An 18,225-nucleotide genomic window follows, 5' to 3' on the forward strand; every position below is an offset into this window, starting at 1 on the left:
TCAGAGTTTAGAGTCAGTCACAGGAATGACCAGGGCCATGAACAGTGATCTGTGAAGAACAGCAAAGTGATCTTCCCCACAGTGCGCCTACAGCCCAGGTCCCAACCAGAGAAGGACCTGGGTCCAGACCCCTCCTCCCACTGCTGAATCTTGCTTCTTACCGCCTTTGCTGTCCCACAGACCCTTCAGGCAGGGGCTCAGGTTGACCTCACCCTATGCTTTTACTCCTAAGTCACCAAGCATGGTTGGCACCAGCATTAAGCCAAGCCAAAACTTTCCTGACCCTCATTTCCCTCTGCCCCTATCTTCTCTTTCCTATTTCCCTGTGCCCTCTACCCTCACTTCCAGGCTAGTCCACAGCATCCCTGCCCTGGTTGCCAGCAGGGGATGAGTCGGCTGGTCCTCCTCTCTCCATCCTTCCTTGCGATCACAGGCAGGGCATTCTGCTAAGCACTGAAGATCCAGAACCACATTCCCTGCCTCCAGCCCTGACCCCACCAATCCTCTGTAATGTCACTAGGTATCTTTTGAACTCTGGGCTCTCTTCTATCTTCCCTTCAGCATGCAAGCAAGGTCTGGGACCATAATAGGAAGATTTTGTGAACAGAAACTTGGGAATGTTCAAAGAAGGGACAAAATGATTCACGGCCAGACTCTACAAGGTTGGGAGATGCCGGGAGTGAAGGAAGGCCTGTTGCTACCGCTCCGGAGCCACTAGTCCTGCAGGGCAGAGGAGCCTACTCTGTGAGCACAAAGGGCAGCCACCACCATTGAGCCCAGACACCCGGAGACAGGCCAGGGGTGCTGGGGAAGTGGTCAGTGGGCAACTTCTCAGACCTCACACCCTGTATTCAGCCAACTGCCACATTCCTGGCAGGAACCACGGATGGCTCCTCTCCGAGCAATAACCAAGAGTCTCCTCATTCCAGAAAACTGTAGCACTGTGTCTCTTTCATGTGACTCAATTATAATTTGCCATCTTTCATTAGTCTCTGAAATATTCTTTGCCCCGCCCTTTGAACATCTGACCGCTGGATTTTAAAAGGGGAAAAAGTATATCAAACAGATATGCGTTACCCAGAGAGCTAAAAAAAGAAAATCTGACAAAACAGTCACCAAGTGTCCTGATAGGGGCAACAGGAAGAGATGGTCTAGAAAAACTACACGTGCGGCCCAGGAGCTTGCAGAGAGGGCTATCACCAGAAAGGATCCTTGCTAAAAAGATGCTACAGTGCAGAGCAGGGTTTGAGGCCAGCCTCAGCAACTTAGCAAAGCCTGTCTTAAGAAAACAATAATAAAAAGGGCTGACAATGTAGCTCAATGGTAAAGGGCCTCTGGCTTCAATTCCCAGTATTCATCCCCCAAAAAAGAATACAGATGCTACAGTGTAAAGAAAGAAGGTGCCCCATAAACAAGGGGAGATTCCCAGACCCCTTGCAATCCTGTAAGAAGGAGGTGGGGAGGGCAGGGGCGCTGAGTGAACTGAGGCAGGCTGGGAAGGTGGTAAACAAGCAGAACTGCCTAGGGAGGCTGCAAGACTCAAAGGGGAGGACACCGAGGGAGAAAGGCCGGATGCTCTGATGGTCACAGAGGACCACCTTCACTGGAAAGGCAAGTGTCAAATCAGGAGCAAGGTAGGCAGCTGGAAATAGTGGAAGGACGGGAAGCATGCATTAGCTACCTTTAGTCTCTAGACTCAGCGAATTTGCATCCCAGCAGTTAGAAACTGGGAATGCAATCCTGAGGTCCATGCAGCCTGAAAGCATGCAAGGCTAGGAACACACCAGAAAGATCAGGTGTGAGCCAGTGTGTCCAGGTGGAAACACCAGTCTCAGAGCTAATGCCTGGTTCACCTACCAGCCTCTCTGTCCTAGCAAAGGTCCAGAGTGGATAGAAGGATTCACTCTTCAAACAAGATGAAAGCACAGTCCATGTAAAACACAACAGGAAAACAGGCATGAATCTCTGCAATCTTGGGTCAGGCAAGGGTTTCTTAGGTATGACACCAAAAGCACAAGCAAAAAACCAGACATCATAAAAATTAAGAACTTTTGAACTTCAAGGGCTACCATGAGAATTGAAAAGACAACCCACAACCTGGGGGAAAAATGTTGCAAGTCATACACGAGACTTGTAGTCAGAATATGTAAAGAACTGTTCCGATTTCATAATAAAAAGACAACCCAGTTTAAAAATGGCCCAAGGATCTGTATAGAGTTCTCAAGGAAGATGGTCAATAAACACAGGCAAACATACTCCGTATCATTAGTCATCAGGAAGCGCAAATCAAACCACGCACAAGTACCACTGGACACCCACTAGAATGGTTATAATCAAAAAGAGAGACAATAACAAGTGCTGGCTAGGACGGAGAGAAATTGAAACCCTTTTACATTGTTGGAGGGACTAGACAATGGTACATCAGCTTTGGAAAACAATCCGAAATTCCCTAAAAGGTTACATACAGCTACCATGTGATTCAGCAATCCACTCCTAGGTTCCCAAGAGAAGTGAGGACACATACCCCACAAAATTTGTACGTACATTTTCATAGCAGCATTATTCACAATAACCAAAAGGTGGAAACAATCCAAGTGCCCAGTAACTGACAAATGGATAAACGATATGTGGTTCATCTACACAGTAGAATATTATTCAGCCATAAAAAATGAAGTAGTGAAACGTGCTATGGCATGGATGGTCTCTGAAAACATGCTAAGTCAAAGAAGTCAGACATGAAAGACCACCTATTTCACAATTGTCTTTATATAAAGTGTTCAGAACAGACAAATCCATAGGGAGAGAAAATAGATCCATGGTTGCCTAAGGTTGAGGATGATAGAGGGATAGAAGGGAGTGATAAATAAGGGAAGTTGGATTTCTTTCAGAGGTAATGAAAATGTTCTAAAGCTGAGTGAGATGATGGATACACAACTCTGAGAATATACTAAAAAACACTTTAAATAGGGCTGGGAAGATAGCTCAGTTGATGGAGTGCTTGCCTTGCAAGCACAAAACCCTGGGTTCAATCCCCAGCACTGCAAAAAAAAAAAAAAAAACTTTAAATAGATGCATGGTATGGTATATGAATTATATCTCAATAAAGATATCTATTTACACATAAGAGTTTATTTATTTATGTTTTTTGTATATTTATATAGAGAAGCTGAGTATCCCTTATCCAATGTGGTTAGGATCAGATGTATTTTAGATTTGGGATTTTTTAGATTTGGGGATATTTGCATATGCATAATGAGATATATTCAGGATGGTATTCAAATCTGAACACAAAATTCATTTATGTTTCACATATACCATATACACATAGTCTAAAGGTAATTTTATACAATATACTTACTAATTTTATGCACATGTGGAATCTTGTGGTATGATGTTCATGTTAAAAAGTTTCAGATTCTTGAGCATTTTGAATTTTGGATTTTGGATTTTTGGATTAAGGATACTGAAGTTATAATGAAAATAGAAGTAAAATCCTTCCCTTAGGTCTGAAGATCATGTACACAAATTGTGGAGGATGGCATCACGTCTTAATAACAAGTGTGAAAGCAGGGACTGGGGGGTCCAGGCATGCACCTGGTGCGTTGTCCGTGAGCTGGGGGCAAGTCCACCTTGGGTTTGTTCTGCTAAAAAGCCGAGGTAAATTGAGACAGCTTTGTGGAAGCAGAGTGTCCAGTCCAAGAGTGAAGAACACTCTTCCCATCCACGATTTGCGTCTCCCTGTTCTCAGCACAGCATTCCTCCCACTGCGACGTGCCCACAGGTTCTTGATAAAAACAGTCTGACTCAGCAGCCGGGGGTGAGGCCCAAGAACCTGCATGTGTAAGAGGCCCCGGTGATGCCCCGATGCCGGGTCAGGACCACACTCCTGGCAAGGAGGACAACGAAGCTCAGAGACTGACAGACACCAAACAACCTGACCAAGACCACCCACTCATAAGGGCAGAGTCGATGGAATCCAGGTCTAAGCAACTCCAACACTCAGGTTCTCTCCACTATAGTACCAATGACATGATCGGGATGCTGCTATAGTTTGGATCCTGAATGTGTGAAAGGTTTGGTGACCAGCCTGTGGCACTATTAGGAGGTGGTGGAGCCCTTAATAAATGTGGCCTGGAAGGAGGTTTTAGGTCACTGGGGTGTTTCCTCAAAGAGGACAGAAGGACCTCTCTGACGGGCCTCTCTCCCTCTCTAGTTGGCTAGCATGAGAGAAGCAGTTTTGCTCCATCACATGCTCCAATCAAGATGTGCTCCTCCCCAACCAGACACCTGCCTGCAGTGTGTCCACCAGATGGTAGACTGGGTCCAGAACTATGAGCCAAAATAAACCTTTTCTTTTTGTAAGTTGATTATCTCAGAGATTTGTTAGAGTGATGGAAAACTGACTACCACAGATGCCATGTCCTAAGAGAAACCTAGGTCTGCAAGAAGGACCCAGTGTGTGACACTCTGGAGCCCACTTCACAGGAAAACGAATGGAGAATGAGAGACATGGGACCTAAAAAACAAACAAACAAACAGAGTTTGGAGATAAGGCAGTCAGTCCAAAACCTGAGAAGAGCTGTTCTATAGAGAAGCCACCTACCCGGATGGCCCCTGTTGGAGGTACCCCCATGGAGAAGAAAAGTGGGCATATCAGTTTGGGTTCTTATGAAGAATGTTCTAATGGTTGGGGCTGTCCTAAAATAGAACAGGCCGTCCTGGGGTGCACAGGACACAGCTTTCCAGACACCACCTCCATGACTTTGACCTGTCTATACAGCACCTGTCATCTTATTAGCCCTGCTATCAAAGACACATTATATGCTATAATGATAACAGTAAATTTTACCAAGACAAAACATCACTTTCAGCAAAGGTCATTCAGCAAGGAGGCATATTGTCTTTTTGTTTTTATAAATAGATGTTAATAAATGTTAGTCAAGCATTAACAACATGTTATCAGGAAATGGAAATGATGTATTTAGAATCTAAATAAAATCGATATATTTAGAATTGAAATAAAATACAAAAATCACTTTCTCCCTCTGAAATTCAGCTGCACCGCCTAAAATCATCTTGGAAAACACTGGTCCTAATGATCTCAGTCATGTACTTCTAGACTCCTGGTCCCTTCTATGAGGCAGAACAGCCCAAGTTTCCCCAAGCATTGCTCAGAAGGTTTGGAGCCACCCAGATACTCTCCATGGATTAGCATCTTGTGGCAGCAAAGAATGCAGCTCTGAATGAGCAGGAACATGGTCCTTCCATTCTAGCTGCCCCAGAGCATCCTCAGCTGCCCACTAGAATCCCCTTCTCTGCTGACACTCACTGCACTTGCTCCATAAGAGCCACTGTCTTCTAACCCAGGTAAAGTCACATCCCCCCCAGCCCACCTTGATTACTTAGCGCTTTTGGATCAACTGCATTTTTGCATATTTACCCAAGGAGTCAGTCTGAACAACTTTCTTATTGTTAGGGCAGCTCAAAAACAGACTATATTGCCTGTGTTTTGACCTTGCTATCATGGAGTCCCCTGTATGTGTCAGGGAGAGAATTCAAAATGACAATGTTTGTCCAGAAATTAATGGACAGGCTTCCCACTCTGCAATCCTGTGTTTCTCTAACTCAACATGCAAAGAGAGAGGAAGAATAAGCCAAGAAAAAAAAAATAAGAGTAAGCCAAGGTGTGCCACGGTGGAGGAATAGGGGACCCTTGCTAATTTCAGGCCTGTACTCTGCCTGGATGGTCACGAAGCATCACATTTTCTGCCACAAATCATTTCATTCTCACAGCTGCTCTGGGAAGTAGGTAAGATGTCCCTGTTTCGCAAATGAAGAAACTGACACTCAGAGAGGTCAACTAACCTATCCAGAACACCCAGGCCATTAACAGAGTCAGGATTTCACATAGTTTTAACTGACACCAAAGTCCAGGTTCATCCTATGACATATGCAGGCAAAGAAAGAAATGAGAACAGCAAAGGCCACCAACTGACAGTGACCTTGAAGGAGAGGCTAAGTGGTTATGATGTAACACAGAGAATCAGAAAAAGGTCACATCTCTTTCGATGAGAGGAATTACTTTTGAATCTTTCCAAACACTTGAGATCAATCAATAATTAACAAATAAGGGAAATAAGTGAAGTGCAAGGCCCTCAGGATGCACAGAAGTGATCGAGGAAGGGAAGTTCCTCGTAGCCTTTTTGCCATGGCCCTTCAGAGGACCTAAAACCAGTCTCTATCCAGAAAAGCAGACAAGAACAAACCCTCCAAGAGTGACAGGGACAAGGTTGCCTGCTTCTCAAACCACCTTTGTGGAAAGTGCCTTCGCAGTTTCTTAGGAGTAAAAGTGAACGCTTCGCTATTTACGTTTTAGCAGACTGCTCTGAACATTAACAGCATGCCACCAGGGAATTTGCAATTCCAGGATGTCTTCCATTGGCTCAGGTTATCGGAAGTTACGTGGATTCAAGCAGCTTATCAATAATTAACTCATACACAAGGCTGATCAAACAGTTCGATTCCTTTACTCCCATTTAAACACACACACACACACACACACACACAAGCATGCAGTAGAAATGGAAGGAGATGACACAGGGACCAGCAATAGCATTCTCCACAGTCACAGCTAAGCACAGGGTGAGGTGACACACTTGTCAAAGCTGTGCAGTGGGTCCCTGATACCATCGGGTACTCTGAGTCCACGTGTTTCATGCTGCAGGACGTGCCATGCGTTTGGAGAACTCATGTCGACTTCTAAACAGAACAGGAAGCTCCAAGAACCCCTGAGCAGAGCACCCTTTTGAAATCATGCAAAATCACGGCCACCACAATGGAGCCCATGGCAATAGGAAGACATTTGGAAACTTCATTTAAAGCATTATTATATATGAGGAAGGGTCTGCAGTGAGATTTCTTAGGGCTTATGAATATTTATTATGATGCATTCTTTAAAGCAACCAAAAAATTAAGTCCAGTGCAAATGGGAAACAGATTTCTAAGACCAGTCATATGTTTACAATATGAAAATTATAGTTGAAGATCTATAACCAGAGTATCATTAAATGCCTAAAAGTGGGTGAGGGGAGCTGCTGATATTTGGACATTTTCTTAAAATGGGCAAACAATATTTTTAGAGCTTTTGACGGTCTGTGCATTGAGGCGCTCTTGCAGGCACATCTTTTATTTTTACTAAGCTGGTAGTGAAGTCATAAACTCAAGGCACATCAAAGGCCTAAGGTTGTAACAGACCCTTTGTTCATGGCATTCAAGTCTCAGCAGGACTGGGACAGGTGACACCAGCATACCATAGGAAAGCCCTCATAGGAATACATTTAAACTGAGAACCCGTCAAGTCAGAAATGAAGTGCTCCTCCTTCAGATCACTGATGCTCTGGGCTCAGGCAGACCCACAGGCCTCTCCTCTCACCTCATGCTGCCTATTGCCAGCAGCCCCCAGACCCCTGCCCCAGATGAAAATGAGCACAGCCATGATCCTTCTCAAGGGCTGATTCCAAGGAGCTGGAAGTCTGTGCAGAGGCGAATGAATGAGTTACAGATCACATAAACTTCACCACCAGAAACAAAACTCCCAACCCACATATCACCTTGCAAAACACACCCTCCCATGCTCCAGCCCTGTGGTCTTAGGTAAGTCATTTGACCACTCAACACTCCTCTCTATGTGGGGAATGAAAATATTCCCTTAAATTAACAGCGTTGTGGTAACATTCAACAACAATGTCCTATTCCACACATGCAGCTAGTTCTGCACAGTGCTGTTAATAAGAACAGCAAGTCCTATCCCCGAAAGCAGCTGAGTCCTGGCACTGTGAGCAAGATATACAAAAAAGAAGGAAAGCAGTATGGAGATTCCTCAGAAAACTTGGAATGGAACCACCATTTAACCCAGCTATCCCACTCCTCAGTTTATACCCAAAGGACTTAAAATCAGCAAACTACAGTGATGCAGTCACATCAATGTTTATGGCAGCTCAACTCACAATCACTAAACTATGAAGCCAACCTAGATGCCCTTCAACAGATGAATGGAAGTGCTATATATATACAATGGAATATTACTCAGCTTTAAAGAAGAATAAAATTATGGCATTTGCTGGTAAATGGATACAGTTAGAGAATATCATGCTAAGTGAAATAAGCCAAACCCAAAAAACCAAAGGCCAAATGTTTTCTCTGATATCTGGATGACAATTCACAATAAGGAGCCAGGGATAGGGAAGAATAGAGTTATTTTTTTTATTAGGTAGAGGGGAGTGAAGGGAGGGGAAGGGGTAGGGAGGTAGGAATGATATGAGTGACAGACATTATTACCTCATGTACCTATATGACTGCATGACCGATGTGATCCTGCAATCTGTATAATCAGAAAAATGAGAGATTACAGTCCATTTATGTAAGATCTATCAAAATGCATAAATGTGTTCTACTGCAATGCACAACTAATTAGAACAAATAAAATAAAATAAATTTTAAGAAAAAGATACATGCACTGGGGCTGGGGCTAAAGCTTAGTGCTAGAGCATTTGCCTGGCATTTGTGATGGGTTTCAATGCCAGCATCACAAAAAAAAAAAAAAAAAAAAACATGTGTGCATGTGTGTGCACGTGTGTAGAAATAAAAATGCTCTACTGGATTCCTGAAAGCTGAAAATAAACCAGCTATGCCTTGACGTTCTTCTTGGTCTACAAGCATAACCATCATTTCTTAGGCATTTGGTTCCATCAGCTGCATTCAATGAAATCAGGAACCCTGTTTTTAAAGCCCAGGGCTCAAAGTGTAGCTCCGTGGTAGAGCGCTCGCTGAACACAGGCAAGGCTCTGGGATCCCCACCAGCGCCACGTGCGGGCGCACGCAAATGCACACATGCACAACCCATAAATAACTACCAACCTGTCTTTGTGTCCTGGGGATTAACCAAAACCAGTATTTTATGGTGAGGTTCATCATTGTGCAGAGAGCAAAAGCAAAGGGACGAAGTTTCAAGTTTAACCTGAAAGAATAATAAAATATCCGTTTTGTTCTTTCATCATAGACAGGCACAGGAAATTGCTGAACAATTTTAGTGCAGTATTCATTGAAAGAACACCTGTACATGGATATAAATTTAACAGGATGTAGGCAACATAAAAATGCAAACCTTACCCATTCTGAGCTAACAGGGGTATCTGGTAAATGTCCCATATGTCCCATCTCCTACCCGCAACCTTCTCTTTCCACTTTCCCCTGCCCACCTATTCAAGGTGATTACACACCTACTCTCCTGCCAAATGCCCTGGGGATCTCTCACTTCTGTATGCGTCCTAACCCAGCAGCCTTCCAAAGGAAATATACAGAAATGTTTATGGTGGTGAACCATGCATGACTGTATTTTCTCTACCCTTTGTCACAGTTCCCAAATGTTATACAATGAGCATTTACTGTTCTGTAACCAGAAAAATCAACAAGTATTATTGTGTTTTAAATGTGACAGAACAATTTTAAGCCCAGAAAAAGAGTCAATTATAAAAAGAAAAGACTTAGGTCCAGAGGGATGTGACATGATATAGCCTCAGACCACTTCCTTGTCTTTCTTTTATTTTTGAAAACCCTGAATTCAAAAAGAAAAATTAAACCTGCTAAAAGCAATGCGGCGGTCCAACACCATGCCTAATGAAGCTATTTCATAGGCTTAGTGGTGGGAAACTGCTCCTCTTCCTTAATTTAACTACTAAAATGTCAGGAAATCAAATGATTGCTTCCATGAAAACTTTTTTTTAGAAAGGGGAGAAGCAAATAGGTATACAGTCATGACAGCATTTCTATCATATTAAAACAACTTAATTTTAGTGTCTTATGTTTTTGTTAACACTAATTTTTTTCTCTCAAAGAGCTTTGTCTGTATAGGGTTTTATTTTAAGGAAAGTAATCCATAAATATGCGTGCAATTAAAGCAGACGACTGAAACTTCAGGGCTAACTGCTGTACCTCACCCCTCTTTTTAGATTGCCCTGCAATCCCTGCAGCCCACCACTCACTCAGCTGGGTGAGACTAAATCCCCAACTTTGACGGAGTGCTTGGGGGTTTCTGGCCACTAGGGGGCGCTGAAAGCGTATGAGTGCTCTCTGTCGATCAACCTGAAGTCTCCCATGGGGACTGGATTCTGGGAGTAACTTGACTTGGAATAACCCTCTCCAAAATCTCAAGGAAGCCACAGTTTGTAACTGTACAAACCATTGTTTTCATTAACTCTGAAGCAACTTCACTACAGTAAAACAAAACACCGTCTCCTTCAACCGACTTTGCCTGCCAGATGGCAATCATTTCTGCCATGAGTGAAATCTTACACATTTTGAACAAGAAATTTTCTCTTTCAACAGATCAGCCTCAAACGTGAAAGAAAGATGACTGATGTAGGTACTATGCAGGATTCACGTATTCTTTTTACCAGCTGCAGGGAGGGAAAACTATCTCTTACGTGACACAGTTTTACTTTCACCCACAATGCCACCATCTGAACAAATGAACAATTTCCATGACTCTCTGTTCCCTTCAAGGCCCCACTCACAATGCATAGAATCTTACCCAAAATCAAAATTGACATGGCTTCATTCCAAATTAGAAATGACAGAACTAAAGAAAACATTTAAGACCAAAGATGAGCCAATCTCCTCATCTTACAAATGGGGAAAGTGAGGCCCAGTATGATTCTTAATATTAGTGTCCCAATTTTCGAATAGCAAGAGAGTAACAAGACAAGAGAGGGTAAGACTTAACCAAGTTCCCTCAGCTCTGATTCCCACAGGTTATCTGGCTCACTGCCTGGCACACTTAGGACTCCAGAATCCCAATTGAGGATCCCTTCTGCTTCCCAAGGTGGAATTATTTTAGTATTCACTCCATAAGGTCTTTTGTTTTTGTTTTCCTAAATCTAGAATGTTCTTTCTATAACACTGTCTTCTCTAAATTAGATTTGACAGAACTCTCCACCAAGAAAGAACACACATACCTGCTCCCCCATGGAAAGAGAGAAAATCTCTGATGAGGTCTGAGCTCCTTCACCAAGTGAGGCATAATAAGCCAGAGTTGCTTCCTGATGTCCCTCAGGATCATCTTCCAAAATATCCACAGGGTAAGTGTGTGCTGGGATGGAGGGAAAAAATGACATTAGTTTTACTCTTTCATAAGGAACAGTCACTTATTTCTTGAAGATATAAAAGTTAAAGATAATTTTTTTTTTTATTTTAAAAAGTAAAAGAATACTTGCTTTAAAAATTAAGTTCACCTATTCCCTGTTAGGCTATTTCAGAAACTTCTTTGAAACTACCAAATGATTTTCCAAGTACTTTCAGCAAAGTCAACACAGCAGTCAGGGACACAGCAGGCACTGGGAGGGCTGAAACTAGCTGGTGAGAACTTTCCTGACTTCATCAGAATCCAGCTTGAGTTGTTCTCACTTTCCTAAACTGACATTAACTATGCAGGTTCGTGAGATTTTGCAATTCCTCCCTCAGTGTGGCTACTCTTTTGTAAGAGACAGAACTCCAGTGGCTCATATGAACTATAAAACTTCATGCTGGGGTGTAGCTCAGTGATAGAGTGCTTGCCTAGCACGTATGAGACACTGGGTTCAATCCTCAACACCACATAAAAATAAATAAAATAAGGGTATTGTATCCATCTTAAACTAGAAAAAAAAATTAAAAAGACATCCCCATGCACAGATAGATGAATATTGTACACATTCATTTGCAAAGAAATTAATGCAAGTTATTCTCCAAGTTTTTCCCATAGCCACACTTTGGGAGAAAAAATGATTTTTTTTTTTTTTTGGAAAATTATATTCTTGAAGAATCAAAAATTGAGAGCATACAACTGAACTTAGCAGCAGCAATCAGATGCCCCTTCTATAGCAATCAAAGATGCTGGGCTGGCATGTCCCCAAGTGGGATGAGGGCTCTATCCCCATTCTGTGGACACTGCCCACCTTTGCCTTGGATTAGCCTCTGGGACTCCTATAAGGGAAGGAGATTACCAGAGAGGCTGCTGCCTTTATTTCTCCTCCTTCTCCTACTCCTCCTTATTGAATATTGTTAGACTTTTTTCCTTATCAACAATATAGCATAACAACTACTTACATAACTGAATTTACACTGTATCACTTAAGTCATGTAAAGATTAAAGTGCCCAGGAGGATGTGCACATGTTCTAAGCAAACCTGCCATTTCATTTAAGGGACCTGAATAGTCACAAATTTGGGGTTCCAATAAGCAAGAAGGTGGTCCTTAAATCAATCTTGACAACAGCATATTCTTCCACTCTTTGATTTTCTTTTTTTTTTTTTTTTTTTTGGATATTTCTGTGTGAAAGTCACACAAAAACTACTATTACAAATGGACTGATACAAATGTTTCAAATAAAAAATTAACATAGGGCAAGGAGTTAAGTCAATGATGAAACCTGGGATCTCTGTCTAAAAAGGATGATGGGTCACTGTACGACCAAGACATTCTGCTGCAGAATAGACGTGTGTGAGTGTGAGTGCATGTGTTTGTCCTTTCCACACATAAACACTTTTAAGGAATCCCAGACTCCTTCTCACCGTGATGAGCCAGAAAGTCCCCCAGCAACAAATCGCACTTGGAAGCCCATGATCTGAGCCCATGGGGCTCCCGTACTCCTAACTGATTCCTTCAGACGCACAGCCCAGGAACCAGAGGGATCCAGTTCCTTACCCAGGTACCATTTCAAAGGTGTCAAGGAGGCCAAACAGCCTGCATCACTTCTCTTCAATCATCCCAATCCAGCCCTGCCTTAGCACAGGGTCTCAGCATCCCATAACAGCCTTTGGCCACCCCTGCATCCACCCACTCTCCACCCACGCCAATTAAAATAGCACAGTTAACATTCTGTGGACTCTAGATCTCAACATGCTGCACAGTATCCCACGGCCCGCATCTCACTGAATCCTACTTAACTCCAACTGGCAGAGGAAGAAACAGGTCTCACAAGGATAAGGCCTGGCTAGAAAGCAGCAGTATTGGACAGGAGACCAGGTCTGTCTGATTTCAAAATCTGTGTACAGCATTCAGATCATGACAGTGAATCTATCATATCAGTCTCCTCCACTATTACGATTCCACATCCCCATCTCCTCCAGCACCCAGTGGGCTCGTGTGCCCACTTCCTGACAGCCTCCTTCTGCCTCCCCATCTGCAAGATCCACCTCAGATGCAGCCAGCAATCCTTTCTAGGTCTCCCAAAAGGCAAGTACTCTAGGGGTCACTGAGTCCTGTGTCCATTCACAACTTAGCGTAGGATAGCAATTAACACTGATCGGTCAACCCCTCTGTTCTGTAGGGTCCCCCAACTCACACCTCAACTTGGTCTTTTTTAGCAGTCACCCCTAACACAGAGCTGCTGGGGCTTGCTAAGTACAACTTCTCCCTCTACCCCCGACTCTACTCTGAAGACCCCTCCCCATACCTGTCGCATACAAAGCATGCAGTAAATTTAGGTGGTTGTTCAACTGAGCTTTGTACTGAAACTGCCACTCATTTCATCTAGTCGGTCAAGTGGCTCCCCACAGTGGTGCAAAAAGACTTGGCAAATTCCAATAAATTAAGGAAAGCTGGAAAGAAGGCTGCTTGAACCCTGGGTGCCCACTCATGCTTCACTCGCATCCCACAGAAACCAGTCTCAGAAGCTTCCCCTCCCAAGATGTCCCCAGAAGCACTAGCCTAAGGAGTAAGTAAAGACTGACTCTGATTTTTACTCTCTGTTGCTGATTCTGTTTTTGGAAAGGTGTTCCTCAGGTCTGAACTATCAATCAGCCTACTCCAGTGAGTTTGCAGGGCTGACAGTAAAGTATCCTCAACCAGCCCCCAAGAGAAGCTGACCTGGGCCCCTTGCCACTTTCCCTTGTGCCCAGGGAGTGGAAGTACACTGTGGCCAAAGGATTTGCAGGCACTCCCTATGTGAGGCCACCAGGCCAGAGGCTTGACTCCTGGTGGGTGGGGCAGAGAGCCTCCTGCCTGGCTCCTGCAGGCTGCCAAGAGTTGCCTGGCACCATTTCTGGTCGTGTGTGGTCAGGAGAAATGCTATGAATGTGTTTTGCTCCTTCCATGCCATGAAATCATTTCCCCCGCAGGTTATACTGCTGGGGCCATGAGACACCCTCAAAGGTCTCTGTGGGGACTTTCCAGAAGACAGCCACTGCCCCAGGGCTCTAATGCCTGACTACCCGAAGGGAACTCAGGAGTGGGTCCCTTGGGGTCTTTTTAGAACCAACAACTTCAGGAATCAGTAGACTATCCTGAGAGTGGGGGTGATATCCTGCCTCTGGGGAGAGGCACATAAATTAACCTTCCTGACTACAGCAAACTGGTGAGGGTGGGAGGACGCGATAATGCTCAAAAAATAATGTGGCATCCACACTCAGTTCACTTTTAAAACCTCGAAGCAGGGTGCAGGCCCCTGTGCCCCTCAGGGAATGACAGCCACAGAGCAATGGACAAGGAGTGCCCCTCAACCTAGGACCCACTTTGTTTAAATTCATTCTCTTTCCTTTGAGGAAAACTTCTTGATCAGAAAGTTCAGCAGTTTCTGTCCTACACAGAAAATGTTTGGGTTAGCTTCCTGGAAAACTGGGTGGGAATGAAAATCAGAGCTGCTTAAGACAGGAGAGGGGAGGGGACATCCAAGACCCAGCAGAAAAGAAGACCCCTCCCAAACTTAGAAGAAGGAATGCCCCACTCCTCAGCCCAGGAGAATGAAACCCTTCTCACAACCCAGAAGGAGGGTGGGCTCCCCACCCCAGGAAGAATCAAAACACACACACACTCACACACACACTTACATGCGTGCACACACACAGGCACGCATGAAGAGTCAGCCCTGGGAAGTAAACAAGGCTTACGCAGGAGCCTGAGGCCAAGCCAGGCCTCCACGCTCGCTTCCCGGGTGATGGAAGGCAGGCTCCGCACAGACCTCCAGATGTGAAATGCTAACAGGCTTTAATGGCTTGAACTGAACAGGAAATATTTTTCCAAAGCCAAAAGAATGTAATCTTTTCAGTACAATGTTAAATGCTTTTATTAAAAAGGCACACAGTTGAAATGATAATTCGCTGCAGACTGTAAATAAACTGAAATCCCTCTACAAACCCTGAACTTAAGAATTCACTTTAAGCATATGTTGGCATAGTCACCCTAAAAACAAAAACAATGGTACATCTGAAAGCATTCTTCTAGGGAAAATAATTGAATTATTCAGGATGTTTGTACCAAAGCTCAAGTTCCCAGGCTGCTTCAATAGCAATGCTACACTGAGCCACTTCATGTCACCCACTGCCCATCGGCCACCAGCGCTGCAGAGTCAGTCACTGCTGGTCAGTCTGGCGAGGCCTTTCCCAGTACTTTTTGATCCTTCCAATGTAAACAGCAATGGCAATTAATGAAGACCTTGAAAAGAATCAATAATCCGCATTTAATCATTGATTCAATGTCATTTGCAGAATATTCTCTCCAAACACTACCTCACCATAAAGATTAGGAAAATGCTCTCATTTTAGCAAAGCATAATTTTTCTCAGATGGAACTATTATTATGAGAAGCACTAAGGGAGATATTTTAAATTTTACTAGCCTCACTCTACGAACTTGGCCTTTGCCGAAAGCCACTACCTGGCAGTAACTACGGGATATTATGTCATTGGAAAGACTGGCTGTAATCACTTGAATTTTTTAGTAATGTCGGTTGTCATTCTTCAATTACAGTAAGAACAATTCTTGCTCAGGGTAACATGAAAAAATTCAGGATATAAAATGATAAAATAATATTCAACTCACTTTTTTATAAAGTAGTTAAGAGGCACCAAAACTTTCTCCTATTTTTGCCTTTTTTGTAATTTTTCACATAGGTGGTCTGTTTTGGTTTTGTGGGTTTTTTTTTTTTTTCCTTCACAAATCAATTTTCTTCTAAAAAGAACTTATTAATAGAAATGGAATCTTTACTAGAGAAGAACTCTACCCAGGGGGTTAAATGAGTAATTCTGGGCTTAGCAGAAAGCATGAAGACTAATTTCTAAACAGAGACAGGAGGGCACCAGAAAATTCAGGATGCATAGAGCAAGAAGCCTCTGGCGGGGGTCTGACTCCAGGTGTTATGCACTCCCAAGCAGTTGGGATAGTGCCCAAAGGGAGGAGAGTTTCAGTGCCATCTCAGCTGCTCAGAATTCAGAACCAGGAATTCATCAGGGTCCCCAGTTTCTAGTGAGACATGTGTTTCACTGTGCAATCTGACGCCCAGGGTTGTGTGGCTGTAAGCTGTGTGCTTTAGGAAAAAAAACTCAGTAGTCACAAGTGCAGATTTCATCCTGAGCCTGCAAAGCATTCATTACAGGATGCCTTAAGTCTGAGACTTTCTTTTGACTTAAAATATGATTAAACTGAATTTTACCTTTCTTTTTCCCTCTTTTTGGTGTTGGCCATTGCACAGGCTAAGCATACATTCCACCACCAGCCCAAATATATTTCGTTAAAAAAGAGAAAAGTATTGCATTGTATTTAGTAAGGAATACCCACAGCTGTGTGAGGCAATGCCTGGCACTTATTTAATATCAAAGCATCTAAGGTTTGTGCACACATCATTACAACTTGCCTGGGTATCCTGCCTGTTTTCCCTGATACATCTATGGAACACTAGTTCCACAAGATGTGCTTGGGAAGTAGGCTTTAGAAGTAGGGTTTAAAGCAGGGTTTCTAATGCCAGCAAGTTTGGAAAAGGGGGGCATGCTGTCACTCTGAGTTTGTCGCTAAGAGTTCTATATCAGCAATCAAGAAATTTAGAAATTTTGTAGCAGTTGAATTTGCTTAACTCAGCATCTACTTCTCAAACTTATTTACCTAGGGACCCCTTGTCCCAGACCATTAACCGACAGATGACAAAACAAACTTTTTGGAGAAGAGTGCTTTGAAATAATGTCAGAGTGGAAGGACCCATCACTGTTAGAGAGAAAGAAAACAGGCAGGTACCTGGAGCTCAAGTCCAAAGCATTAAGAAGTCATCACCAGGAAAAGCAGCCATGGTGGCAGCAAACCATCTCTCTCCATAGAAAATTAGAGAACAGAAGGTGAGACCAATAAACACTTAGATATTTTTGTTGTTTTTTGAAGAGCATCTGATTGCCAAAATATTCTTAGCAAAGATTTTTTTTTTTTTTTTTAAAGAAAGCTGGAAAACAGAATGTAGAATATGTTAGGATTTTTTGAGCAGATGAGCAAAGTTGTCAGGGAACGAGGAGGCATTGCTGAAGGACTGCAGGTGGCGGCAGCAAAGGTTTTATTACCCAGTAATTGACAGGCAGCCGGTTGCTCTGTTATCACATGTATAGCACTGGCCAACTTGCAACTTGTCGTTGCCTTTGCTGAGAATAAATCACTTGTCCCAAATCAAAGATAGTAAAATATGCAAATAACTTTATGTGCCACCCACGTAAAGGTTTATATAATCCTAACTGCTTTTAATATGAAGGTCTCATAATCTGTTGGTGCCTCTTGTTATTAGGCAAATGATACCAGGATAAAACTATTCCCTCGCTGAATCATTCAAAAGAATATGAGGTGGGACTAAGACATACTGTTCCTTTTTTCATTCTAAGAGATATCACATTTGGGGACACATGTGGAGTTCTATTTGGGGCAGACAGTCGGACATAACATCTTAAATATCAATTTCCACATGAATGGTGACCAAAGAGAGGTCTTCACCTTGACAGAAGGACTGGAAGCTCAGGTGTTTCTTGCTGTTTCTTACCTCAAGCAATTCCATGCCAAATGGTCATCATTATGGTGCTGATGCCATATTTGTCTAACCTTTACTGGGAAGGAAGAGGGCTTTGGCACATGCACAGGACACACAGAAAGCTGGACACTTCAAATCCTGCGCTTAATTGACCAAGAACTTATAAAAATACCAAGTTCTGGTGTCATGTGGTGATCCTGAAGCTGGTGGGAAAACACTGTGGTACAGCAATTGTCCAGCATGGAACCAGAGCCCTAAACCACACAGCACACAAGAAGAAGAAAAATAGCCCTCGTCACTGTGACGCTCTTACCCACTAGTCACAGAATAACATTTCTCAGAACTAACCCAAGAATCATGGCTGTTAATGGACTTTATGAACTTCTATCCAAAAATCACATCCCTTTTTATTCATCTATT

General features: G+C 43.2%; 1 protein-coding gene across 1 annotated transcript in view; it reads right to left on the reverse strand.

The window, feature by feature from the left end:
• LOC124977169 (protein FAM169B-like) overlaps positions 1 to 18,225 on the reverse strand; it is a 78,350-nt gene that overhangs the window by 49,100 nt on the left and 11,025 nt on the right. Inside the window, exons 2-3 of the mRNA XM_047540513.1 lie at positions 11,013 to 11,146; positions 8,917 to 9,016 (exon numbers count right to left, since the gene is read on the reverse strand). Of these exons, the coding sequence (XP_047396469.1) occupies positions 8,917 to 9,016; positions 11,013 to 11,146 (234 nt within the window). The remainder of the gene's footprint in view (positions 1 to 8,916; positions 9,017 to 11,012; positions 11,147 to 18,225) is intronic.

This window comes from Sciurus carolinensis, chromosome 2 (assembly GCF_902686445.1).
Source record: "Sciurus carolinensis chromosome 2, mSciCar1.2, whole genome shotgun sequence".
NCBI classification, from domain to species: Eukaryota; Metazoa; Chordata; class Mammalia; order Rodentia; family Sciuridae; genus Sciurus; species Sciurus carolinensis.